We start from the raw sequence: 27,045 nt of genomic DNA on the forward strand, positions 1-27,045 counted from the left end.
TTAAAGACTTTGAGTTGAAAAATTATGTTTATTGTGTATTTCAGACTATATTGAGTTAAACTATCATAGTAATGATATCTTATGAGTTCATCTTTGCATTTGAATTTTCAATGTTGTTGAGTTAGTCTTTCGCTGAGTATTGAGCCAGACCAAGGGTTTGCTTGGGGACTTGCAATGGTTCTCAAGTACCGGCCACGTCCAGGTTGTAGGCTCGAGACTTGACAGGTATTTATACTATTGAGTCTGGACCGACCCATTAGTGGGTGACTCGGCATAGTCCCATTTGATAGCTCGATAATTTTTTGACTGGGTCGGTCTGACCCAACCCTATTAACAAGTTTAAAGTTCATCTTTAATTCTTGATTCCTCTTTATATTGTTCTTTTGTTCTTAAGTTCTACAACACGTTATTAGCACGAAACTCTAACATCATTTCGATTTTTCCAAGTTAAGCTTCTAGTATGTATTCATACACTTAATTCTCATTATTAATCACTCTAATATAATACACTACATATTATGAAATGTTAAGGTGTTAAACAATGTATGTATATTTTGGTAGTTATACAATGGACTATATATAAGTCCAAAAGTTTATTTCACCTAATCATAAAGTGAATTATGCTATTTTAAGTTAGTTAAATTTTTATTTTAATAAAAAGATTTTGTCTAGCAATTTTGCTAGAAATTATTTAAGTTATATGTTAGGCAGAATGTCCATTTAAATTGCTCGGAAGTTTGATACTAACACATTAATTTACTAGTTGATGTTACTTTGTACAATAACATGTGTCACGTTATTATCATTGATAAAAAAAGTTAATTAATAAATTATTTACTCACTATTTATTTTAGTCTAATTTAATTATTTTCTATGATAGTTTTATCATGTCGAATTTATCAAAGCTTGAGTTCGTGGCACTTGACATTTCTGAAAATAATTACTTATCATGGGTACTCGATGCTAAAGTTCACCTTGACGCTAAAGGTCTTGGTGCCACTATTACTAATGGTAATACAACGTTGAGTCAAGACAAAGTAAAGGCAATGATTTTCCTTCGTCATCATTTGGATGAAGGATTGAAGGTTGAATACCTTACGGTGAAAGATCCACTTGAATTGTGGACTGGTTTGAAGGAAAGGTCTGACCACCTTAAGGCAACGGTATTGCCAAGGGCTCGTTATGAATGGATTCACTTACGGTTACAAGATTTTAAAACTATATGTGAATATAATTCTGTTGTATACAAAATTACTTCCCAAATGAAATTATGTGAGGAAGATGTAAAAGATGAGGACATGTTGGAAAAGACTCTCCCAACTTTTCACACCTCAAATTTGGTATTACACCATCGATACCGTGAAAGGGGATTCAAAAAATATTCTGAGTTGATCTCATGCCTTCTTGTGGCTGAGCAACATAATACTCCTTTATTGAAAACCCATGAGGCCTGTCCCACGGGAACTGCTCTGTTATCGAAAGCAAATGAGGTTGAAGCACATGGCCAGTCTAAAGAAGATGAAATAAAAATCAGGGCCAAAATAATGTGTGGATGTGGCAATGGCAGAGGACGATATAATAATCGTTGTCGTGGTGGTCACCACAAAAGGGAGAACAATATGGGTTCTCAAAGCAATCCTTTAAGAGGCAATTGTCGTCGTTGTGGCATGAAAGAGCATTGGAAGAATGAATGCAGAGCAGCTGAACAATTTGTTAGACTTTATCAAGATTCTTTGAAAAGAAAAGGAAATAAAAATGGTGCATCTTCTTCTAATGCTCGGGTGGAGTCACACTTGACTTATAAAAAATGAATGTCGAGGCAGGGCCTTCACAAAAATATGATGACAATATTGAAGAAAATTTGGCTTTAAAAGATGATGATTTTGATGACCTTGATGATATTACTCATTTGGAAGTTGAAGACTTCTTTGGAGATCAAAACTAATATTTGATCATTTGATTGGGGAAAATAATTATGTTGTTTTATTTATGTGCTTTTCATTGTTATGTTTTTCCTTATATTGTTTTTATATTCAGAAAAAAGTACTTGTATTTTCCTGCAAAGTTGTTGATTTTCATATTTCATATGATGTACTTTTATTTTATGAAAATAAATAAAATTCTTCAATCGTCAATTGGTTCAAGATGAGTAATGAAGATATGTGTGTTTCTTGATAGTGCCACAACTCACACTATTTTAAGAGAAAAGAAATATTTCTCTAATTTGATTATGAAAAAGGTTTATGCTAATACAATATCTGGTAGTGCAAAATTAATTGAGGGCTCTGGAAGAGCGGCCTTATTACTACCTGAAGGAACGATATTAACTATTAAAAATGCATTGTATTGTAGAAAGTCTCAAAGAAACTTATTAAGTTTCAAGGTTATTCGCCAAAAATGGCTATCATGTTGACACTGCCAATGAAAGAAAGGTTGAATACCTTTATATTACTAATGTAAAATTGGCGCAAAAGTATGTGCATGAAAATTACTCGCATTTTCTTCTGGATTGTACCATACAAGTATTAGTATGGTTGAATCACATGTCATGGTAAATAAAGGGTTTACTAATCATAATGATTTTATCATTTGGCATGATCGGTTGGGCCATCTCGGTTATAATATGATATGCGAAATATTGAAAATTCACATGGGCATACTTTGAAGAATCAAAAATTCTTCAATCGAAGAAATTCTCTTGTGTTGCTTGTTCTCAAGAAAAGTTGGTTATTAAACCATCAGTAGCTAAGGTTGAGATTGAATCTCTTGCATTTCTGGAACATATACAAGGTGATATATATGGGGCACTTCACCATCCATGTGGGTCATTTAAATATTATATGGTCTTGATAGATGTATCTACAAAATGGTCACATGTGTGCTTATTATCAACTCGCAATATGGCTTTTGTGAGGTTGTTGGTTCAAATAATAAGATTAAGAGCATAATTTCCAGATTGTGCAATAAAGACAATTCATCTTGATAATGCTGGTGAGTTTACATTGCAAGCCTTTAATGATTATTGTTTGTCCACTGGGATAACAATTGAACATCCAATTGCTTATGTTCACACTCAAAATGGTCTAGCGGAATCTTTGATTAAGCGCCTCCAATTGATAGCTAGACCATTGTTAATGAGGACAAATTTGATTGTTTCAATATGGGGACATACTATTTTGCATGCAGCAACATTTGTGTGCATAAGGCCAACTAACTATCATGAATTCTCTCCATTACAGTTGGTTTTTGGTCATGAACCAAATATTTCCCATCTTAGAATTTTTAGGTGCGTGATATATGCTCTAATTGCCCCACCGCTACACACAAAGATGGATCCCCAACGAAGGTTGGGGGTGTATGTTGGGTATGAATCTCCTTCTATTATCAAATATTTGGAACCTATGACAGGAGATTTATTTACGGCAAGATTTATTGATTGTCATTTTGATGAATCAGTATACCCAACATTAAGGGGAGAACATAAGCAGTTAGAAAAAAAGATAGATTGGAATTCATTATCCCTATCTCATTTATTCTCATTTAGATCCTCGAACAAATCAATGTGAGCAAGAGGTTAAAAAGATAATTTATTTGCAAAATGTTGCAAACAAACTGCCAGATGCATTTACTAATCCTCCAAGGGTTACTACATCTTATATTCTAGCTGCAAATGTTTCAATTCGAGTTGATGTCCTGGTAGGACAAATTGCTAAAGCAAATGAGTCTAAACTACGTTTAAAACGTGGTAGGACAATTGGTTAAAAGTATAAAAATCCTCGAAAAATAAAAAGAACAAATGATCATGAAGATCATACCATAGAGAAAATTGCTCAAGAAAAGCTCCGAGACATAACAAATGATAAGACCACAGAGAAGGTCCAAATAACTGAAAATATTGAGAATGAAGAAATCTCAATAAGTTATGTCTCGACGAGAAAAAGGTGTAATCGAAATAATATTGTGGTGGACAATATTTTTACTTATAATGTCGTTGTTGAAATAATGCAACAAGGTGAGGATTTTGAACCAAAATTTGTCAATAAATGCAGACAGAGAAATGATTGGCCAAAATGGAAGGACGCATTCAAGCAGAATTGACTTCACTTGAAAAATGTAAATTTTTTGGACCAATAATCCGAACACCCGAAGGTGTCAAGCCAGTGGGGTACAAATGGTTTTTTGTGTGAAAACGAAATGAAAAGGGTGAAGTCGTAAAATACAAAGCATGACTTGTGGCACAAGGTTTTTCGCAAAGGCCTGGGATTGATTATGTGGAGACATATTCTCCTATAGTGGATGCAATTACCTTTAGATATCTAATAAATATGGCAGTTCATGAAATGCTTGAAATGCGTCTAATGGATGTTCTCACAGCCTATTTATATGGCTTATTAGACCATGATATTTTCATAAAAATTCCTGAAGCATTCACAATGTTCCTGAAGCATATAAAAATTCGCAAGAAACTTGTTCGATAAGGCTTCAGAATTCCTTGTATGGATTGAAATAATCAGGGCGGATGTGGTACAAAAGTCTTGGCCAATTTTTGCTAAAGGAAGGGTACAAAAATGACCCTATTTGTCCTTGTGTTTGATTTTGTTATAATAGTTGTGTATGTTGATGATTTAAATATCATTGGCACTCCTAAAGAGCTTTCAAAAGCTATTGAATGTCTAACGAAAGAATTTGAAATGAAAGATCTTGATAAGACAAAATTTTGTCTTGGCCTACAGATTGAGCATTTGAAAAATGGAATATTTGTCCATCAATCAATATACACAGAAAAGATTTTAAAGCGATTGTACATGGATAAATCACATTCATTGAGTACCCCGATGGTTGTGAGATCGCTTGACATACATGAAGATCCATTTTGACCTCAGGAAAATGATGAAGAGTTTTTTGGCGATGAAACTCCATATCTTAGTGCCATTAGGGGGCTAATGCATCTTGCCAATAATACTCGACTAGATATCTATTTTGCAGCAAGTTTATTGGCAAGATTCAGCTTGTCCCCAACAAAGAGACATTGGAATAGAGTCAAACATATATTCAGATATCTTTAGGGAACCATTGATATGTGATTATTTCATTCTAATAAATCCAAGTCAGAAATGATTGGTTATGCAAATGCTGGATATTTGTCTGACCCATATAAAGCTCAGACAGACTATTTATTTACATATGAAGGCACAACAGTATCTTTGCGTTCAATGAAGCAAATATTAACTGCTACTTCTTCAAATCATGCAGAAATAATAACTATCCATGAAGCAAGTCAGGAGTGTGTTTGGTTGAGATCATTGACTCAACATATGCAAGAAATGTGTGGTTTTCCTATGAAAAAAGATATTCCAACTACATTGTACGAAGACAATGTTGCATGTATAGCTCAGCTGAAGGGAGGATACATTAAAGGAGATAGAGCAAAACACATTTCACCGAAAATCTTTTCACTCATGATCTATAGAATAAAGGTGAAATAAATGTTCAACAAATTTGCCCAGTTGATAATTTAGCGAATCTGTTCACTAAACCATTACCAACCTCAACATTTGAAAAGTTGGTATCCAAGATTGGAATGCGTCGTCTCCAAGAAATTAAATGATTTTTGCAACATGGGGAGCAAACTACGAGCTCCACCCTTTTTCCCTTGGCCTAGGTTTTATCCCAATGGATTTTTCTAGCAAGGTTTTTAACGAGGCAACAAACAAAGCGTATTACATGTTATGTGTACTCTTTTGTCCTTCACTAAGATTTTTCCCCACGTGGTTTTTTCTTAGTAAGGTTTTAATGAGGCATATTATCTATCAATGGTCATCCAAGGAGGAGTGTTGTAAATCATTTTGGTGGTTAAATGGATGACCATAACTCCTTGGTTAATTCCTTCCTTTATGAGTAGTAATGTTGTTGATAATGTGGTCAAATGGATGATCATAACTCCTAAGTTAATTTTATCCTTTATTGGTAGTAATGTTGTTGATAATATGGTTAAATGGATGACCATAACTCCTAGGTTTATTTCCTCCTTAATGGGTAGTAATCCTCATGGTTTAATGTAATGTGTGTGACACCCTTTGGTACTCCTCAATCTAATCCTATAAATAGCGATGTTGAGAATAATGTTAAATACACTTGAAAAAAAGAAAGTTATCTTATATTGTTCCTCTTGTCTTCCTCTTTATATTGTTCGTTTGTTCTTAAGTTTTACAACACATATAGTATAAATTAGTTAATAGTTTCCTATTTAAAACCCCCAACTCCAATGGTAGTCATTAGTTTGAATGTCATTAACAAATTATAAGTTGTCTAACCATGCTTTTTGCATATAGTATAAATTAGTTAATAATTTCCTATTTAAAACCCCCAACTCCAATGGTAGTCATTAGTTTGAATTTCATTAACAAATTATAAGTTGTCTAACCATGCTTTTTGTGGGATTCAACCCAACCTTATTGGATTATTGTATTTTGATATCAACCCTTTAATCCCAATTGATGGTATAGTTTGGGTGACATCATAATACCAAGAAGTGATGAAATATTCATGAATTATAAATATGATGATTGATGAGTCCTACATTTTGACTCATTTAGGGCTTGGTTTTCATAGTTTATTGTCCACAAATACCTAATTTATGCTCTAAACTGATGTTAAAGTGTTGATTTGCAGCAATTAAGACAAGAACATTATCGGGCAAAATGGAGCTAAAAAGATGAAAAAGGTTGAAGATAACAAAATCTGAGAATCGCCAAAGCCACTCGGTGACTCGCCAAGTGGCACTTTAGCTCACCTAAAGTTCCAAACTGCCAGCCCTAGGACAAGCCAACTTGGGGATGGATTTGGACATTTGGCGGACCGCTGACCGGATCAGTGATACATTCTGGATCGCCTAAAGTTACAGAACTTTGAGGATAAAAAGCCAAAGCAGACCCGCGATGGACAGGAGTAATTGGCGCATTGCAGACTTGGTCGGTGACGCCTGACTTACCTCACCTAATGGTCCTCGTAGCCAAAATTTGGAAAAATATAAATTGAATTTTAAAAAGAGTTTTAGAGGTCCTGATTTTATTTTCTAAATCCAATTTAGTTTTCTTCTGTTTTTGAGAGTTCTTTGAGTATTTTCCTCATTGTAGAACAATATTTAAGGGTTTTTTCAAGTAGACTTGGATTGGGTCTTTGATTTTTAGCACTTTAGATCATTTTAAAAGACTTGGATTGCAATACCCAAACCATGGAGAATGTAATTGGTATTAATTTCTATCTTTTTATAATACTTGGCTAAAACCCCAATTCTTGGGGTGTGATCAAGTGATTATTTATCAAATTAGCTTATGGGTATTGTTGTTTAATAATGTAAATCATGTTTTAATGTGGGTTTGATTGATAGCTGAGTAGTAATTTATGAATTGTAGTTGCAAATACAATTTTAGCTTAGTGTTTTGAGCTTGCTCGAGAGAGGGGTTTTGAAACTAAGGTTATCGATTGATGATTGTAGTGTATGGGTTGTTATGGGTTCAGCTCGAGAGAGTGAATCTTAACTCACTCCTACCTATCTAGCTCGAGAGAGTAGATAATTAATTAAGGTTTTGGGTTGTTTTGTAGGGTAAAGCTTGTCGAGGTTCGAGGGAACTCTCTTGAACCGTAATAGTTGTTTGAGAGAAAACTATTGCACCTATAGTCTAGCCTACCCACAGTGATTCATCACTTTATTAATAAACTTCAATTACCCATATAGTGAAATTAGCTTATAATCGATCACATCCCGAGAATTCCTTCCTACTTGTCTAATCCCTTGTTTTAGTGATTATCGTAGTTGTTAATTGACACATTTAAGCCCCCCATCTGACATTCGTTGTCAAACCTTTGACTTATTTTGTTTGATTTCGACAATGTCTACTTCTATAACCGATTAGAATCACATATTTACTTCTTAATTGAATTCCATAATGTACCACTCCATGTGGGTTCGACCCCAACTCTTTGTTGAATTTTATACTAGAAAACGATTGCTTACACCTAGTATTGGATGGGGTGTGCTTTGAGCGTTTATCAAAAATGGTGCCGCTACCAGGGAGTGGTGTTATTGAATTCTCTTTTTGAAGTTGGTTTGTGATTTTTGTTGTGTTATAGTTGAACCCTTTTATTGTTTTTTTTTGTTTTCTTTCTGCACAGGCAACGAAATGAGTGTCAACGGAAGCAATGCCAGTCAATTGAGCAATAATGATGATATTAGCCATCTGAATGATGTGAATGATGTACCGGTGAATGTGGTACATTTGGGTGGTGTTGGTGCTATCCGTTGCTTCAAGATGAGGGAAATGCAGTGTTCCACGTGACAAGCACGATGCTACAACTCTTGCAAATGAGAGGGTTATTTGGTGGCTGGGAGCATGAGGACCGGGATGATCATATTAGAAATTTCATGGATGTTTATGGTCCTTTCTCATTCAAGAGCATTTCCCAAGAGTCCGTTCGAATCAGATTGTTCCCTTTTTCGTTAATGGGAGAGGCTACGAAGTGGTTAGCCGACCTACCTAAGGACTCCATTACAACTTGGGATGAATTGACCGAAGCATTCTACACAAGGTTCTTTCCTTATTCAAGGATGATGACGTTGATTGATAATATCCAAGGTTTCAAATGCTTGGATGGTGAGCCAATCCACGAGACTTGGCTATGTTTTCAGAAGTTGCTACTTCAATATCCGACTCAAGGACTCCCAAACAACATCTTGCTACAGTATTTCTATTAGAGTCTAGATTTAGTGAACAAAGGAGTGACTGATCAACTTGTCCAAGGTGGTATCATGCAGCAGCCTTTTGAGATTGCTTCTACTTTGTTTGATGGTATGACCAAGATCAATCGAGCTTGGTATACAAGAGAGGACTAAGTGTCTCCTTTGACATTTAGGATGATGAAAGAACAAATTGAAAAAGACCAAGAGCGAGACTAAAACATGGCTAAAATGATGACTCAATTGGATCTCTTGGTAAAAAATGTAATGAATAGTGGTACTAGAGTCGTGGATGTTGTTGGTGTGAGTGGGGTGAACCCCGATGAGGCACATTTTGAGGCTCTTTACAATGAGGAAGTGAGCTTCCTTGCAAATCAAGGTGGTGGTTTCTGTCCGAGCTATCCTAGGCCGGGTTGGAATCAAGGTTGGAATAGAGAATGTGATGACGGTTGGAGAGATCGTGAAAGGGAATTGCGTGATAGTAATACAAGTTGGAAGGAGAGAGATGGGGACAATGAGATATATGTACCTCTCCATGAGCGTCAAAAGCCCAAAGATCAAAAGGTTGACCTGGAGAATTTTCGCACCGAAGATATGCTCTCACGCATTCTCAACAAAGTGGAAGGATCGGACAAAGTGTTGAAAGATATGAAGGATGACGTCTCAAATCTCAATCAGACGGTGACCTCTCACTCAGTCTCCATTAAACAGCTGAAGACACAAATGGGTCAAATTTTGACTCATTTGAATCTCAGGCCAAAAAGAGGGTTGTCGAGTGACACAATGGCCAATCCCAAAAATGAAGCTTGAATTGGTATCTTCGTCATGCCACGACATTAAATAAGGCGCTTCTTAGGAGGAAACTCATGTTTTTAATGATTTTAGTATTGCTTTTGAATAACATGTGTTGATTATGTAGGTTGAAAAGTTGAAAGTGTGGGAAAATGAGCAGTAGGCGAGCCAAAAGTCCAGTCGGCCACACGCCGAATAGGTCGGCATGCCCAATTTGGACTGCCCTTTGAACCACCCAGCTTGATAGGGGATTCTGTAAAACTCGGCAGGCCAAAAGTTTAGTTAGTAACTCGCCGAATAGGTTGACGAGCCCGACTTGGATCGCCGTTTGAACCACACAAATTGCTGGGGATTCTGTAAAACTCAGCGAGCTAAAGTGATACTTAGCGCATCGTCGAGTGGGTCGGTGACCACGACTTACTTCGCCGACTGGCGCACGAACTGAAAAGTTTTAAAAAGGGCCAACCATTTTAAATTCAAATTCTCTTCATTTTTTTACTTTTCAACTTCCGCACTCTCACAACCGATATTATATTTTTTGTATTCCCGTATTTTTGTTCTCATTTTACTTGGGATCTTTTGCTCGGGGATTACTTTGCTTTCTAGCGTTTCAAATTTTTTGGCATTAAAGATTGGATTTTCGAACCCCATTTTTAAATATGTGGTTGAAATTGAATGCATGTGAGTTTTGTGGTTGCTATATATGCTTCAATGTTGTTTTGTGCATCATGTGGTAGTTTGTTTGCATGTTCTTAAGTGAAATCGTAATTAATTGGTCGTAAATGGTTAATTCATGTGTCGTTAACTAATATAATTGTTGGGTTGTATTGAATATGTTATGGGTCTAGCGGGGTGAAGTCTAAGTAACCCCGAATTGTGCTAATTGTCAAAATTTGCCCAATGATGGAGCACTTGACGTCATTCTTAAGGGCAAAAGACGTCAATTGGCATATTTTGGCCAAATTGAGGGAAGTCTGAGTACCCCGTGGGCATGGGTCTTATGGGTCTTGCTGTAATTATACAATGTGAGTGTTTCATTTTGTTTTCATGGTCTGCGGGCTTGATTTTGAAGTACGAGGCAAAAATCTGGTACGTTGGGCTACTTGGCGAGCTAGGTCAAGCTCGCCTAATGGTTCGGTAGTTCGCCTAACATCCCCTAGATCGCCATTTAATTCTCAAAATTTTGATTTTGGATTCTATAACTTTCGGTGATATGCCTGAGCTCACCGATTTCACTCGGCGACTTGCCGAAGGTACTTCATGATCGCCCTTCTGCGCCCCAAATTCTTGAAATTATTCTCTAACTTTCTGCGAGCTACTTCTAGTTCGCCGAAAGGTGTCGGTGATCCACCGAATGGCCCTGGACATCACCAACCAGCTTTGATTTTTGAGCGTTTTTATTCTGGAACTTTCGGCGAGCCCGACCTAGCTCGCCAAAGTGGTTCGGTGAGCCCGACCTAGCTCGCCAAAGTGGTTCGGCGAGCCCGACCTAGCTCGCCAAAGTGGTTCGGCGAGTCTTCCTACAGCTTTTTCCCTGAGATTTTTCTTAACTTTATCTAACGTTTCCCAATTGTTTTTACAGGAATGGCTAGACCCAAAGTCTCTAGTAGAGACATACCTCCCTAAAAGTGGGCATGTGGAATTACAATCAACGTGGAAGCGGCTGCTTCCCGAGTAAAAGCTACGAAACTTCCTCCAAAAGGAAGTAAAGGTAAAGGCAAGGCGCCCATTGAGTTGACACCAGTAGAGGAAAGCTCTGATAGTGAGGGGGTCTACTTCACTCACCTCACTACCCCCGGCAATGAGAGTCAGTCTAAGGATGGTTCTCCAGCCTCTATCTACGAGCCGAAAGATGATTAGTTATTGTAGGCTAGGAGACTGGAGCTACGCTCCAAATCGATGAATGATCTGTCTAGGATCCCAGTGCCTCCTACGCCATCTCCTTCTCCTCCTCCAGCTCCAGCCCCAGCACAGGCAGTGGTCCATGCACCACTAGTTCAGGGTCCTCCTCCCCGGTCACTCAACCGACTAAAGGCTGAGGGTTTGAGGACCATATTAGAAGATAAGAGATTGTCTACTGACGGTGTGGTGGACATACATCAGGAAGTGTGGAACACTCTAAGGTTCCACAAGTTTGAAGTTTTCACCAAACCCCGAGGCCCATACATTCCTACTTGGGTCTGGGAGTTCTATCGTCCTACTGAGAGTTGGTGCCGAAGGGGAAGAAGAAGGTAAGTGCCTTTAAACCAATTGACTTCATGGTTGTTCAGGGAAAGAAGGTCAAGTCCAGATGTTCAGATATCAATGCGGTACTTGGGAGATCAACAAATTTTATGCATGACTACCCAGACTTGATCAAGAAGAAGACTTTGGAGGATCTTAAGGGTTGGTTGGCACCCCTCCTCTCTGATGTCACCCCGAGGTGGATTGAGGCAGGTGAACCTATCGAGAAGAAGGACCTAAACGTTGTTGCTAGATACTAGTTCGGGTTCATTAGCAGCACTATTATGCCATCACAGAACGAGTCCATCATCCGCCACTCGAACATGACCTGTCTTGGTTCCATCATATCCGGGCAGAGGTTGAACTTGGGGTTGTTGTCGAGCAAGAGATGGCCATGAAGGCCAAGCAGAGCCAGAACTCACTCCCATTTCCAGTGCTGATCACCGAGCTGTGCAGACGGGCTCGTGTTCTGAGAGATGAGAAGACGAAAATGGAGGTGACACCCACCTCTTCTACTGGCATTCGACGTATTAAGGCTGAGTACATGCGGGATGAGACCAACAGGAGGTGGGCTTCACCGGTGGATACATCCCCGGAGGTCGACGTTGATATGTTGCCGACTGAGGCAATCATGCCCACTCAGGCTAGTGGGCCCACAAGTACATTTGGCCTTTCTGTTTATGAGACTCCTAGTACTTCTGCTGCTCCCCCTCCCACTACTTTTGTTGCTACTTCCCGACCCCCTATCACCCAGACCATGCTTTACAAGATGGGCCATCTGGCCTAATTTGCTGATGTGCGCACCTCCCGGGTTGAGGTTGTTGTGCCTGGGCTGATAGAGTGGGAGATCACTGCTTCCTTGGCCCCGATTAGGGCTGAGTTGAAGGAGCACCGCGAGTTGATTGAGGGGCACAAGTTGGCATTGGATGCCTAGTTGAGGCATGTGAGTAGAGTCAGGGTGCTGCTGATGTTGTGACGGACTTGAAGGCCAATATTATTGGGTTGAGAAAGGATGTGGAGTAGCTGAAGTCCACAAACCTGACGATGTTGTTTGGGGCTGTGGAGATTCCTGAGATGCCGAGCACTGACATTCCAACTTGTTCTAAGGTTCCTCCAGCTACTACGACCAGAGATGATACAAGAGTTGAGGATGCATATGTTGAGTCTGAGGCTGAGACAGAATAGGAACAACTTGGTGTTAAAGATGAGCATGTCTATGATGATTTGACGGACCTAGAAGGAGCCATGGTGGATACAACTATGCAGGCCTCTTTGAGGGACGTTTCTATGGTGGGCTCCAGTGGAGCCAAAGATGCTGATATGCCGGGCACTAATGCCAGACAGAGGGAGTTACCGACATGCAGACTTCACCCCAAGCCTATCCTGGCAAGATGACTCTTTGCCTCCTTTTCTATTACTTTTAGACTATTTTCATTATCTCTTTGCATTTGAGGACAACTGCTATTTTTGTTGGCGGGGTGAGGTATTTCCATACCCACTTCTTTTGGGTTGTTTTTGTTTTGTGAATATTGTGTTTTTAGGTTTTGTGAATGTTGGATCTGGTCTTTGGTTTATATATCTATATCTTGATTTCTGATCCATATTGGTCCATTGTTTGAATTGCAAATGGTTTTTGAACCAATTTTAAAAAAGTTGCCACTTCTTGTTGTGTGAATGTGGTTGTTCTCTTGCAATTTCGAGTGTCGATTTTGGTCAATACCGATGACTTGAATAGTGCTCTTGTTTGAACGACATGTGTGTGCAAATCCGATGAGGCGAATTGAGTTGCATAAGTCATATGTGGACTCATACCATCTTATTGTGACTATGCGATTTGTTGAGTGGAACTCTTGTGATGACCATTGCTCGTTTGTGAAAATGGTTAAGTCTTGTTTTGATAATTGTGTTGGATACCATGTGTGGTGAGGTCGACTTGTAATGCATGCTTGGTTATACCTAGAATTCGCCCCGTTGGTCTGATTGGCTAATGTGTGTGAATGATAGAGATGATCTTAGGCAATTTGTGGAGAGTGAGCCAATTTTGTCATTATACATCTTTGTGACCACCTTGTGAGAGTGTGAATCTAGTTTGGCACCATTTGAGCCTATCCTTTTCTTTGGAAGAACTTTGAGCACAAGTGATCTCTTTTCTTTCCCACCTATAATCTTCATGATGTATTGGTTGTTATAAATAGCCAACTTAGGCCAAAAGCCTAAGTTAGGGGTGTGGTGAAAAAGGAGGTAAATCAAGAAGTTTGAGAAATCCCCCCTTTTGAAAGATTTGGTTAAAAAAATGAAATCCCTCCATGTAAAAAAGGGGAAGATAAAAAGATGAAAAAGATTGAAAAAAAGAAATATTGTTGAAATAAAGTGTGTGAAATGAGCAAAGGAAATGGGGTATCCAATAAGTTGTGCTTAAAAGAATGGGGTGTAACTTTTGAGAATCAAAAAGTGTTGTAAGAGAAGGTGAAAGAATGCAATGCAGGTCATGCTTCATGAAGGTAGTAGTCACTAAACCTAAATGATCATACCATTACCCTCAGCCCTGTTACAAGCCTTAAAAGACCTTTGTGATCTTGAATGAGCTTATTATCATGTTGATTGGAAAATACGGGCAAGCCTATGGGAAATGATCATGCATGTCTTGACTTTTGAGAGAGTGAGAGTTGTTTCTGATTCCGAGTTCTTAAGTTGATGAGTTTTTTGTGAGCATGGAATCGTTTTTTTTTTTGTGTGAGGGCATCCAAATGCTTTTGTTGAGCTTGAACTTGCATTTGAAGCAAGCATTGTGGGTTTGAGTTCATTTGATGATGGTTAGTCACAATTTGAAACTTAGAGTGCACAATTGAACATGTTTGAACCTTTTGTGTGCATGTATGTTGAGTCTTGAGTAGCACTGTTTGTAGAGATCCTTATTAAGCTGATTGATCTTGAGTTTTACTTGAGGACAAGCAAAAGTTTAAGTTGGTGGTGTAGATGAGCCCTAGATTTTGACTCATTTAGGGCTTGGTTTTCATAGTTTATTGTCCTTAAATGCCTAATTTATGCTCTAAACTGATGTTAAAGTGTTCATTTGTAGCAATGAAGGCAAATGAGCAAGGCAAAGACATTACCGGGCAAAAAGAAGCTAAAAAGATGAAAAAGGTTGAAGATAACAAAAGTTGAGAATCGCCAAAGCCGCTCGGCGACTCACTGAGTGGCACTTCAGCTCGCCTATAGTTCTAGACTACCAGCCCTGAGGAGAAGCCAACTTGGTGATGGATTTGGACATTCGCAGACCGCCGACCGGATCGGTGACACATTCTGGATCGCCTAAAGTTACAGAACTTTGAGGATAAAAAGCCAAAGCAGACCGGCAATGGACATGAGTGATTGGCGCGTCGTCGACTTGGTCGACGATGCTTGACTTACCTCGCCTAATGGTCCTCGTAGCCAAAATTTGGAAAAATATAAATTGGAATTTTAAAAAAGAGTTTTAGAGGTCCTGATTTTATTTTCTAAATCCAATTTAGTTTTCTTCTGTTTTTGAGAGTTCTTTGAGTATTTTCCTCATTGTAGAACAATATTGAAGGGTTTTTTCAAGTAGACTTGGATTGGGTCTTTGATTTTTAGCACTTTGGATCATTTTAAAAGACTTGGATTGCAATACCCAAACCATGGAGAATGTAATTGGTATTAATTTCTATCTTTTTATAATACTTGGCTAAAACCCCAATTCTTGGGGTGTGATCAAGTGATTATTTATCAAATTAGCTTATGGGTATTGTTGTTTAATAATGTAAATCATGTTTTAATGTGGGTTTGATTGATAGCTGAGTAGTAATTTATGAATTGTAGTTGCAAATACAATTTTAGCTTAGTGTTTTGAGCTTGCTCGAGAGAGGGGTTTTGAAACTAAGGTTATCGATTGATGATTGTAGTGTATGGGTTGTTATGGGTTCAGCTCGAGAGAGTGAATCTTAACTCACTCCTACCTATCTAGCTCGAGAGAGTAGATAATTAATTAAAGTTTTGGGCTATTTTGTAGTGTTAAGCTTGTCGAGGTTCGAGAGAACTCGCTTGAATCGTAATAGTTGTTCGAGAGAAAACTATTGCACCTATAGTCTAGCCTATCCACAATGATTTATCACTTTATTAATAAACTTCAATTACCCATATAGTGAAATGAGCTTATAATCGATCACTTCCCGAGAATTCTTTCCTACTTGTCTAATCCCCTCTTTTTAGTGATTATTGTAGTTTTTAATTGACACCTTTAAACCCCCATCTAACATTCGTTGTCAAATCTTTGACTTATTTTATTTAATTTCGACAATGTCTACTTCTATAACCGATTAGAATCACATCTTTACTTCTTAATTGAATTCCGTACTGTACCGCTCCCTCTGGGTTAGACCCAACTCTTTGTTGGGTTTTATACTAGATAACGATCACTTACACCTAGTATTGGATGAGGTGTAATTTGAGCGTTTATCAAAGATATCTGTTTTAATGATACTGACCAACAACCTCAAAGTAACAATATTATTTCATCTCTCGATCATCTCATCGAAAAATGCATGCTTCATGTAACGAGATTGTCCGTACATGTGAGACACTTATATTAAAGATTAGTTACATAACAATTTAAGTTTATTTTTTCTATTGAATTTAAGTTCAATTAATAAATATTGTCTTTTTCTAAAAAACCTTCTAGTAGAATATTATACTTTGTTATAAACTATGATTTGCTCATTTGATAAGACTATAAGAATTAAGAAATAGCTTTCATGAATGGAGCGTGTTTTTTCTTTTCTTGAGAAAAAAAATACAATTTTTGAGATTCAAATTATTTGTCCAAATAAAATTTGAACTTGAAATCAAGCTGATTTTAAATTATACGAAAGGAAATATGAAATTGTAAATATATTTTGGTCTATGAATGAGTCGTTAATTCATAGAAGGTTAAAGTACAACTATGAAGCATAAAAAATGTTGTTTCAAGTTCAAATTTTAACAGAGAGTAAAAAAAGATGAAGCGTATACTAGTAAGTAGTAGCTTATCTAGATTCGCCGTCACGCAGGTACAACAATTGGACAAAATTGTATTCTTTTGAACTTTGTTTTTGCTACTATTATTACTATTACACGGCACAGCTATATTTCAGCAAACCTTTCGCATTTTGAAAATTTCTCACCATATTATTATTTCTTTTCTTTCTCATCACAAATACTTCAAAAACTTTTCAAATCTCTCTCTTTCCGGCGTCTTCTCCCGTTCATTACGCGTCAATCGGAGTAAAAACCCTAGCATTTCAACACATATTCTCACCGGTTTTACTTCCCTTTGACTCAGATCTTCACTCTTTCTTTCCTCGAATCTAGGGCTTTTCTCTTTTCAACTTCGATCTGTGAAGATCCCGTTGCGTGTTTTCTGTTGTTCAATCTGATCGGTCGATTCAGTTTGTCAACCGTCGATTTAGTTTGAGCTGTTCGATTTGAACTGTCGATTTAGTTTGTGAACAAAGAAGACAGTAAAAATGGAAGCAATCGAGGAATTGGAGCAGCTGTCAGATTCGATGAAGCAAGCTGCGTCTTTGCTTGCCGATGAAGATGTTGATGAAAATTCTTCCTCGTCTTCGAAACGGCCGTCCAGTTTTCTTAATGTGGTTGCTATCGGTGGCACTGTAAGTTGGTTATTTTATTTTCTTCTAGATACTTTTTTGTTTGATGAACATCTGTAGACGTAAGTGTTCAGATTTGCTAGTTGGTGCGTGCTGATTCGATCTGTGGAACTTGTTGTATTGTGATCCGTATTACTCTCCTACGATCTAGGATTGTAGGCTCCTCCTTGCGGTTCTGATATATATACGTGCTTAATTAAATATGCAAAATTGGTTTCGTGATTGAACACATCATTTTCTTAGTTGAGATTGCAATTATGTTGAGGGATCTTTTACTATTAGTTGAATAGTGGAGGATCTATTTATGAAGTTGATGTTCTCTTCCTTTTCTGCTGGTATTTTCTTATTTGCTTTCAATCTATGTATGACATTGCTATTCTCTTTCGATTTGGTTTTGTAGCTGCTTGTTTCAGTTTATTTTCAACTAATGTTGCATCAAAATAGTTAAATAAGTCAAGGCGAATGACCCCCCTCCCTTTTTCCCCTTTGTGAAGGCTGAGTTCGGATTGGATGTACCAATTTCTGCTATTTATTTTGTGGAATAAAACCTTTGTTTAATCTTTTGCATGAATGGAACACAGAGAATAGACTACCTTCGGGGATAATTTCTTTTATGGTTATTGTATCATCAAAGATGTATGGCAGTATAGGTGTGTCCAGATGGCTTTCTAACTATTATGTTTGTGAAGCAAAAATACAAAATTTATTAGCTTGTGTAACTCACACCATTCAGTAACAATAACAAATTAAAATGATAGATTCATCTCAGATGACAATGGCATACAATTAGCTTGAGCATAGATTTAGAACTCATTTGTTTGCACTTAATGAAAGTTTTAATATTAATCATTCTGATCTTAAACATTCAGTCTGTTTTGTTTTAGGTCTGAATTTTAATAGTTCAGATCTTAATTATTAAGTGTTTTTCTTTAATGTTTCAACCACTCAATGGGTCTGAATAGATCCGAATGATTAAGATTTGGAGCAAAATCTTAATATCATTAAGACGTCTATCTAAAAATTTCTACAAAATTGTGATTCACCATTACCACCATTGTCCACCATTATCAACTACCACTATTGCCCCCCACCATTGTCAACTATGTGCCACCACCCACCATCCTCGAGCACAACCATCACTATTGTCAATCACTATAATTAGTTGTCACTGCTACGGACCATCATTTATAATCATCATCACTAACTACCATTACTACCACAACCTTTTGTCACCATGTTATATATCGCTAACCATTGCCATTAGCTATCACTACCATCTGCCACCACTATCAACCGCCATCACCATCACCATTAGCTACTACCCACACCCTACCTATATTAGCCGACATCATCCCAATTGACATCCATAACTATGATTGCTAGCCATCACAACCACCAACCGTCATATAATATTTATAGAAATATAGTTTAGATTCATTTTGAATTTTATATTTATTAATTTTAAAATAACGGCACACTTTAAACACTGAGGTGTTAAAAACAATCTTAATTATTTAGTAATTAGATCATAATACATCATCTTAACAGTTTAGATGTCTTTTTTGATTTAGACATCTAAATCTTAATGCACATTTTAATATATAGTTGGTAATGGAGATTAAAACATGTTAAATCTTAATGAAAACAAATGAGGCCTTAAAGCAATTCTACTTTCTAATGTCTTAATTACCATTCTTGCTAAACAATAATTTTGTTGCATAAAGTGATGTTATGATGCAAGGTAAGGGGTTATATTTCTTTATGGGTGAAACAAAGTGAGCGTGAAGTAATCCAAGATATGGTTTACTTCTTTGAATCTGTTCATTAATGATTTTAAATAATGAAAGAAAAAGGAGAACTAGGACTTTTTTGCTATCTGTGCTTCACTTCCTCTTCTTTTTTGGTTTGTGATAATTCTTCTTTTACTAATTCTACTTTACAAGATCTTTTGATTTACTTCTTTCTTCTCCTAGTGTTTGAGTCCTTGCTTCACTTCAACTATCTTCTGCTGTCATCAAATCCTTTTCTATTCTTGTCTATTTTCTTATTCTTGAGAGATATGGATTATTATTTGGGAAGTTATTAACATTTTCTATTGGAACTAATTATCAGTGTAGTTATAAGGGCAATTATATATGAAAGATAATATTGCAAATTAAAATACATTTTATGTTTGATTAATTGAAACTAAAACTTAGTAGTGGCTTGAAGTTCTTTGGACATGCCAAAATTATAGTCTAATTATTTTTAATTTGAGTTGTTGGGATAGTTGTCATTATTGAATTTTGGAATTCTTTATTGCGAACTTGTTGTTATAAGTCATAATTCTCATATTTTTGGTAATTGTTGGTTTTTAAAAAAAATAACTTACACTATTTGTTGTGAAGAGCGGTTTGCTCCTCTCTTTTGTGCAGGCGCCACTTTCTTTTGTACTATTTGCTTTTAAAATTTTTATTGGTAATGAAGAAGTTTAAGAGAAATGAAAGTTGTCCAACCATTTCCCATATGCACCCCAAAGGCTTTGGTTCAATGCCAAATGCAGCATAACATGAGCACACATTACTAGTTAGAGAGTTCGTTGATGCACTAAGGGGTCGTTTGGTGTGAGGGATAAGAAAGTCTTGGGATAAAAAAATAGTCCTGAGATAAAATTTTATTGTCTTGTTTGATTGCCATGTTTGGGATAACTTATCCCACCATTTATACCATAGTGATGGGATAAGTTATCCCATATACATGGTGGAATAAGATATCCTAGGATAACTAATCCTAGAATAATTAATCGTAGGATAACTTATTCCCAACCAAATGACCCCTAAGTGGGCACACATTACTAGGTAGAGAGTTAGCTGATGCACTAAGTTTGGTATTTAAGTAGAGAAGAGTAAGGCTCTGTTTGGATGATTTGTTTCATAATGTATCGTATTATATTGTATTGTGTTGTATTGTATCATATTGTCTTGTTCGGATTAAATACATTGTTTGGGGTTGTATTTAAGCTAACAACACAATACAGTAGGTAACAACCATCCAAACAAAGTTGTAATGGGGCAAACACATTATTTTCCAAGTTTTGAAACTAAACCATGTTTACGAATATAAAAAGAATCATTTCTCATGTGATGTGGAAATTTTTGCTAGCAAAGCTTTGGAAGATTTCGAAATCCGTTAGGTTGTCTTTTTTAACTTAGGGTGGAAGGAAACCATTTCTACAGAAGTAAGGCATAAAATCTTTGGAATTGGATATTTTGTACAGGAAAAGGTAAGGAAGTATGGCAGAAAAGGACAACACGAGATTTTACTTGTGTGTGATTGGCAAGGACAGCCTTTAAGGAGAAAGTAGAAAAAGTCTTGGATAAGCATGCTTCTTTTTGTCATGTGGACAACATGGTTGGAATGAACTTGAACTTGCTTCTATGGAAGGGAGGAAAACGTTTCGATTGTTTAAAAAAGGTGTATTCAGAATTAAACATATGGTCTAATGCATTTTTTGATTTTGGAACAGATGTATTTCTGGATTTCATAGATTCTACAGAGGTTTCATGAATCTATACCCAGCTACTTTTTGTAATGCTGCAGTACCTTCTTGATTCTGCCTGATAGTTTATTTTTATAATAATTTTTTTTATTGGCAAAAGAATGAGATTATACTTGTGCGATATGAGATAGAGACTTACTAGTGGGCAGTGGGGGAGCAATTTTACAGTTGAGAATTTGAGAAAATGACGGATTGTGTGTACCAGCTGGTGCTCATATGCAAACGTTCAGGTGAAGATGTGTGACCTTCTCCATGATGTCAGAGGCAACTCGTTTGTGGTATGCGATTTTGAGATGGTTCGGGTTGTAATGGACAATGTCGGGAACAATGAAGGAGTCACTCTCCATGTGGAAATTTAGAAGAAGAGAAGTTGAAGAGTTTGGGATGTTGCAACTTTAACATTCACGTGGATGACGTGGAGGGAAAGAATAAGCGAGCTTTCGATAGGAAATAAAATGACGGTATATTTGAGAAAGAACTTTCGTGCCTAGTTTCTCCAGGGTTCTCATGAGGTTCAGTTGTTAGAAGATCGGATGCTGTTCGTAAAGTGTCATATTATGTTGTAGCTTTTCTATATTTTGGTGTGATGTTGCTTGTTCGTATACTACAGATTTTTCTGTTATTAATTAAGTTACTTACCTTAGGAAACATAAAGATCTAGATTGAAAACTATTCAGGAAATTTAAATGACTCATCATATTAATCTAAATATCATCTTGGTAAAGAAACAACAAAACCCACAAAAAGATGTTGCTAGAAGGAGTAAAGATGTACATGTCAGAGGGCCTGCGTAGGATTATATGAAATAGAGGAGATGACATCATTTAGATGAGTGACAGTTCTCTTTATTTTTGCAATGGATCATCTTTTTTAGCTTAGCCCATAGCAATGTATAAATGTATACATATGGTGGATGGCTCAAGAGAATTACTTGAAGGGGTGATTTTTACTTGATATCCAAAGGTCCCAATGCTGACATACATGTGAGAGTGGTGTAATGATTAAACTTCTAAAGAAAATTGAACTTGGACCTAACCTGAAATAGTGCATGAGGTAAGGACTGCCCTTGTTTGTGATAGGGTTATTACTGTCTGTAGAGCTCTGCTTGATCTTCTTATATTATCAACAACAATTGTGCATGAGATGTCAATAAACAAATTGCTCCCCTTAATTGCTCTGAGGATATTGATATGCATTTAAGCCGTGTAAAACTTTTGCAGGGTGCAGGTAAATCAGCTGTACTGAACAGTCTAATTGGCCATCCTGCTTTGGTATGGTTTTTCTCTCCGTGGAATTAAAATGTTACTTTCCACATCTCATTTTGCCTTGTTAACTCTCAATCCCAAGTTTCAGAATCAAAGTCCTTTTGATGTCTAATATGATCCTTATATTCACAGCCAACAGGTGAAGGCGGTGCCACTCGTGCCCCCATATGCATTGATCTAAAACGAGATAGTTCGTTGAGCAGTAAATCGATCATTTTGCAGATTGACAGTAAATCACAGCCAGTGTCTGCAAGTAAGCTTCTTAATTAGCTAATGGGTTTATGAGGAATGGTATTACACGAGCGAGGAGCTTACCCTTGGAGCAAGTGAATGAAAATCTACCAGTTATTATGTCCTTGATTGGATTAACATTTCTCTGTTTCATCTGCGCAGGTGCTCTTCGACATTCTTTACAGGATAGACTAAGCAAAATTTCAAGCAAGAGTCGTGATGAAATATATTTGAAGCTACGAACAAGCACGGGTGAGCATGCAGGACTGTTTTATCTGCAAATGATATAGTTACATCATGATTTTGTATGCTGTGTACATCACCTTTTTTATTTGTTTATCTGGAGTCTTCTTTCTTGGATTAGGGTTTATCGGAAATTTCAACTATTCTTTTGCATTGGTGGAAGATTAAGACAAATAGGAAATTAATAATCTTGACGCACAAAAACATGCTAATTTATCAAAATAGCATTTAGAACATGCTAATGATACCCAGGGGCTACCCCGGAGGTGCAGTTATACAAAAATAAGCTCGTTCATTTACTGCATGTGAAATGAATTGAACTATCATCCTCTCAACTTCCTGTACATTTCATTCTTACACCAAAAAGCTAAAAGTGATACATTTATATTTTAAATTACAAATGTTCTCTTTTTTGCCTTCAAAGTATCCATCCACCAAAGAATCCCTGGTACAGTGTAATGGTAGTTATTTGGAGCACTGCCCTTTTCCGACTCGGCAGCAGATCTTTTGAAGTTTGACATGGACCATTTTTCTTCCAAATAAATTTAAAATACGCACCAAGCTGAGCTGTAAATTTGCAGTGTGTGAACAAGTTACTTGCATCCTCATAGCCTTCTTCACAGAGGATACACCTGTAGCAGATTATCATTCCTCTTCTTTGTAAATTGTGTTAGTTGTCTCTACTTGACTTTTGTTAACTTCCTGCCTGGAGATGTTTGCTAAATTGGATCAACTGTCGTTTTGCTAGTGTTTCATGTGACTTTTTCTTCTCCCTTTCTTTGCGTGGCTGTGTTCCTGGCTTTCGTTTGATCTACTTTTTCTTTCTACTGCATACAGCTCCACCATTGAAGCTGGTTGATTTGCCTGGCGTTGACAAGTCAAATCTTGATGATTCAATGGTGAGAATCTATGTAAATATCATGGCCAAATTTGTCAGATAGCTTAGACTTCGTGTTTACTGAGATTCCTTTCTGAACAGACTCAATATGTTGAGCACAATGATGCCATATTGCTGGTCGTAATTTCTGCTGCTCAGGCTCCTGAAGTTGCTTCATGTAAAGCTATCAGAATTGCGAAGGAGTATGATAGTGAATGTAGGTCTATCTATTCCAGATTGATTTGTGTCTTCCAGAAATAAGAGACTAAATGGATATTGTCTATTTGTAGCTGCTCATCCATTATCTTTGCACTGTCTGTTTCATATGTGAAACTCTTCACATGTTTGATTTATTTCTGTGCCACTAGGTACTAGAACTGTCGGTGTGATTAGCAAGATAGATCAAGCAGCTTCAGAGCCGAAAGTTCTTGCGGCTGTTCAAGCCCTTTTGTCAAATCAAGGACCACGAGGCACAGCTGATATCCCGTGGGTTGCCTTGATTGGTCAATCTGTTTCTATAGCTTCTGCCCAGTCTGGAAGTGTTGGATCTGATAACTCATTGGAGACTGCATGGCGAGCTGAGAGTGAAAGTTTAAAATCAATATTGACTGGAGCTCCTCAAAGTAAGCTTGGTAGGTTAGCTTTAGTCGAGACCCTTGCTCACCAGATACGCAGTAGAATGAAAGTCAGACTTCCGAATTTGCTTTCCGGGTAATCTCACCTGCTTGAATGCTTCTACTGATAGTTTGTATGAAAATCTAACAATCCATTTCATTGTTTTTATTGGTCAGCATAAGCAATTGGTGTTAGTCTATATATGTTTTAGATGCTAATGGAGAAGTGCTTGAAAAGTTAAATGAGCCACTTAATTTTTGCACAATCAGGAGATGAGGAGATAGGGAGGATATGATAGTAGCATAGAATTCCGATTATACAGACAATAAGATAGGTTCTTTTAAGCAAGATCCGGATAATTTACATCGTGAAATTAAAAGGAAAATCATCAGTGATCTGGATAATCAAGTTCTTTGTTATTTCCTGTCTTCCTACTAATAATTGATATCATTGGTGATGCGATGTTCTTTCTGACCTAATCTAAGACTAGTAGTAAGTTACAAGAGTCTTTTATATATTTTTAGTCATACTATCAAAGTTATTGGATTCCTTTCTTTTGCAATACTTAAAAGAGTCTCCATGGCTGAATCGGGGGATCAAAGATCGTAAGACTTCCCTAAGATGATGTGCTTTTTCCACAATTGACCGTAGAGGAAACCTTCATTTTTTCTTCTCACGATTACTCCATCCATAGAATCTCTTTGTTAATCAAATTCTCTCTCGAGTCTGGAAAAATGTTAGTGTTTTTTTTATTGTTAGGCTTACTTATGTCATCTAGTGACCCTTTTTTTTTTCCTTGATTGATTGATTGATTGGCGTGCCATCTGTTGACTCATTCTTGGGATTTTTCTACTACAGGCTTCAGGGGAAGTCTCAAGTTGTACAAGATGAGTTGGTCAGGCTTGGGGAGCAAATGGTTCATAGTGCTGAAGGTACCAAAGCCTTAGCACTTGAGCTTTGCCGTGAATTTGAGGATAAGTTTCTGTTGCATATCACTGGCGGCGAGGTGGGTGAAATATAATAGAACTCTTTATTATTTTCATATTCACTCTTTGCAATGGCGAATTCTTAATATTTTGATACTATTTTTGGGTTGTAGATTCTCGTTGTTTTCCATTTACTCCTTTGTCTCAATTTGTGTCTTTACTTTCCTTTTCAGTTTGTTTCTAAAAAAATACCACTTTCTATTTTAACAACTCTTTAACTTCGACACGCCACATAGCATGTTTAAGACTAAAAGATTCAAAGGGCATTTTGGTACGTTACACACATCTCTATCTTTTTTTTGATAATTGTGATGTCCATGCCAGCTTATGCACACCCCAACTAATTCCACGGGCTACTTACTACCTCCCACCAACACATGTACCAAGTAACTTTGTAATATACAAAGAAAGCAGTTGGAAAACTAACGACAAAATCAATTTAAAAATCAAAGTATAAGATTCAGTTTTCTCGTCAAGATATTTTCTTCTTTAAAACCAAAACTCTTTCTGCTAAAAGTTTTCCATTTTTTACAATTCCTATCATAAAATTCTCTTCATTAAAAAGAACCCCAACAGTCAGCAATAGAAGGGTTAATGTTGTACCTTTCTTACTTTCCTCCAATATTGGCCCCCAAAGTTACAGTCCTTTTCATTTTTCTTTTTGTCCCTAAACTTTCTAAAACACACATAATCATTGCCTTCTGAAAACTGAAAGACAAAAGATCACTTTATTTGAATGCTTTACAAGTTTGACTCTACAGTTATAACCCAATTAGTGTCTTAGAGGGAAGGAACATGGTAGGGTGTAATGTTGAGTGGTATTCATTTATCTCTCAAAACTATAAAACAAAATCAAGATTGTGTTCTAAAAATAGAATTGGAAGGGCTTTCTGATCATGAACACACAAATTACAAAAATGAAACAGAGAAGCAATGGCTATCATTAATAAGCACACAAATTCAACTTGGTGCGTATACAGAACATTGAAACAAAATCAAGATTGAGTTTCTAAAACAAAATTAATAAGCCTTTATGATCCTAAGCACAGACCCAATAAAACAGATAGAACAAAATACAAAAAATTAAATGGAACAGCAGCAACGACTATCCTAGAACCGAGATAAGCACACAAATTCAACTTAGAGGTTGTTTGGATTGGCTTATTTCAAGTGCTTTGGGCTTGTAAGCTCTCTTTTAATTTTTGTGGTGTTTGTGAAAGATAAGAAAAATGTTTTTAAGCACTTATGTTGAGGTAAAAGAAGTACAAAAATAAGCTAAAAACTAAAAGTTGGTTATGACCAACTTATGACTTTTAGCTTTTAGCTTATAAGCTATTTTTAAAAAGCCAATCCAAGCACCCTCTATATATAATAGAAAATATTGAAAAAGAAATCAAGTTTCATGTTGGACAAGATTTTAATTACAGTAAATAATAGGACTATATTTTTGGTAGAAAAAAATAATTAGGACCTTGAAATCAAAAGTATTCCTTTAATTGTGGTAATTACATTCTATATTGAATAAATTATAGTGGCAAATTGCAATTAATATTGTGAAGTTTATTGGAGTATATATTAATGTCAATATTATCATTCATGACTTTGTTTTAAGAAAAATAAGGAGCTCTACAACAACAACAACCCAGTGAAATCCCACTAGGTGGGGTCTGGGGAGGGTAGAGTGTACGCAGACCTTGCCACTACCTCGTAGAGGTAGAGAGGCTAAAGGTATCACAGCCAGGAACTGCACGTGCAAGGCTAGGACTACTACAAACGCTAACAACCCATACCCTCGCAAGGGAGGACAACACGCTAGCCCTACTAACCTTCAACCTTAATACGCGACCTCCACTCCTTCCTATCTAGAGTCATGTC

General features: G+C 36.9%; 2 protein-coding genes across 2 annotated transcripts in view; both read left to right on the forward strand.

Annotated features, from left to right (window-relative positions):
- The first annotated feature begins 887 nt into the window (after positions 1-887).
- Positions 888-1,811, forward strand: LOC107062667 (uncharacterized). The gene has a single exon (XM_015313561.1). It carries the CDS (start codon positions 888-890, stop codon positions 1,809-1,811), a length of 924 nt encoding a protein of 307 aa, XP_015169047.1.
- A 15,105-nt stretch (positions 1,812-16,916) lies between these two features.
- Positions 16,917-27,045, forward strand: part of LOC102601420 (dynamin-2A-like) — a 23,789-nt gene continuing 13,660 nt past the window's right edge. Inside the window, exons 1-8 of the mRNA XM_006357663.2 lie at positions 16,917-17,418; positions 22,174-22,224; positions 22,351-22,471; positions 22,612-22,701; positions 23,530-23,591; positions 23,672-23,786; positions 23,938-24,280; positions 25,043-25,190. Of these exons, the coding sequence (XP_006357725.1) occupies positions 17,272-17,418; positions 22,174-22,224; positions 22,351-22,471; positions 22,612-22,701; positions 23,530-23,591; positions 23,672-23,786; positions 23,938-24,280; positions 25,043-25,190 (1,077 nt within the window). The 5' untranslated portion in view covers positions 16,917-17,271. The remainder of the gene's footprint in view (positions 17,419-22,173; positions 22,225-22,350; positions 22,472-22,611; positions 22,702-23,529; positions 23,592-23,671; positions 23,787-23,937; positions 24,281-25,042; positions 25,191-27,045) is intronic.

The sequence above is a fragment of the Solanum tuberosum genome, unplaced genomic scaffold, assembly GCF_000226075.1.
Source record: "Solanum tuberosum cultivar DM 1-3 516 R44 unplaced genomic scaffold, SolTub_3.0 scf00256, whole genome shotgun sequence".
NCBI classification, from domain to species: Eukaryota; Viridiplantae; Streptophyta; class Magnoliopsida; order Solanales; family Solanaceae; genus Solanum; species Solanum tuberosum.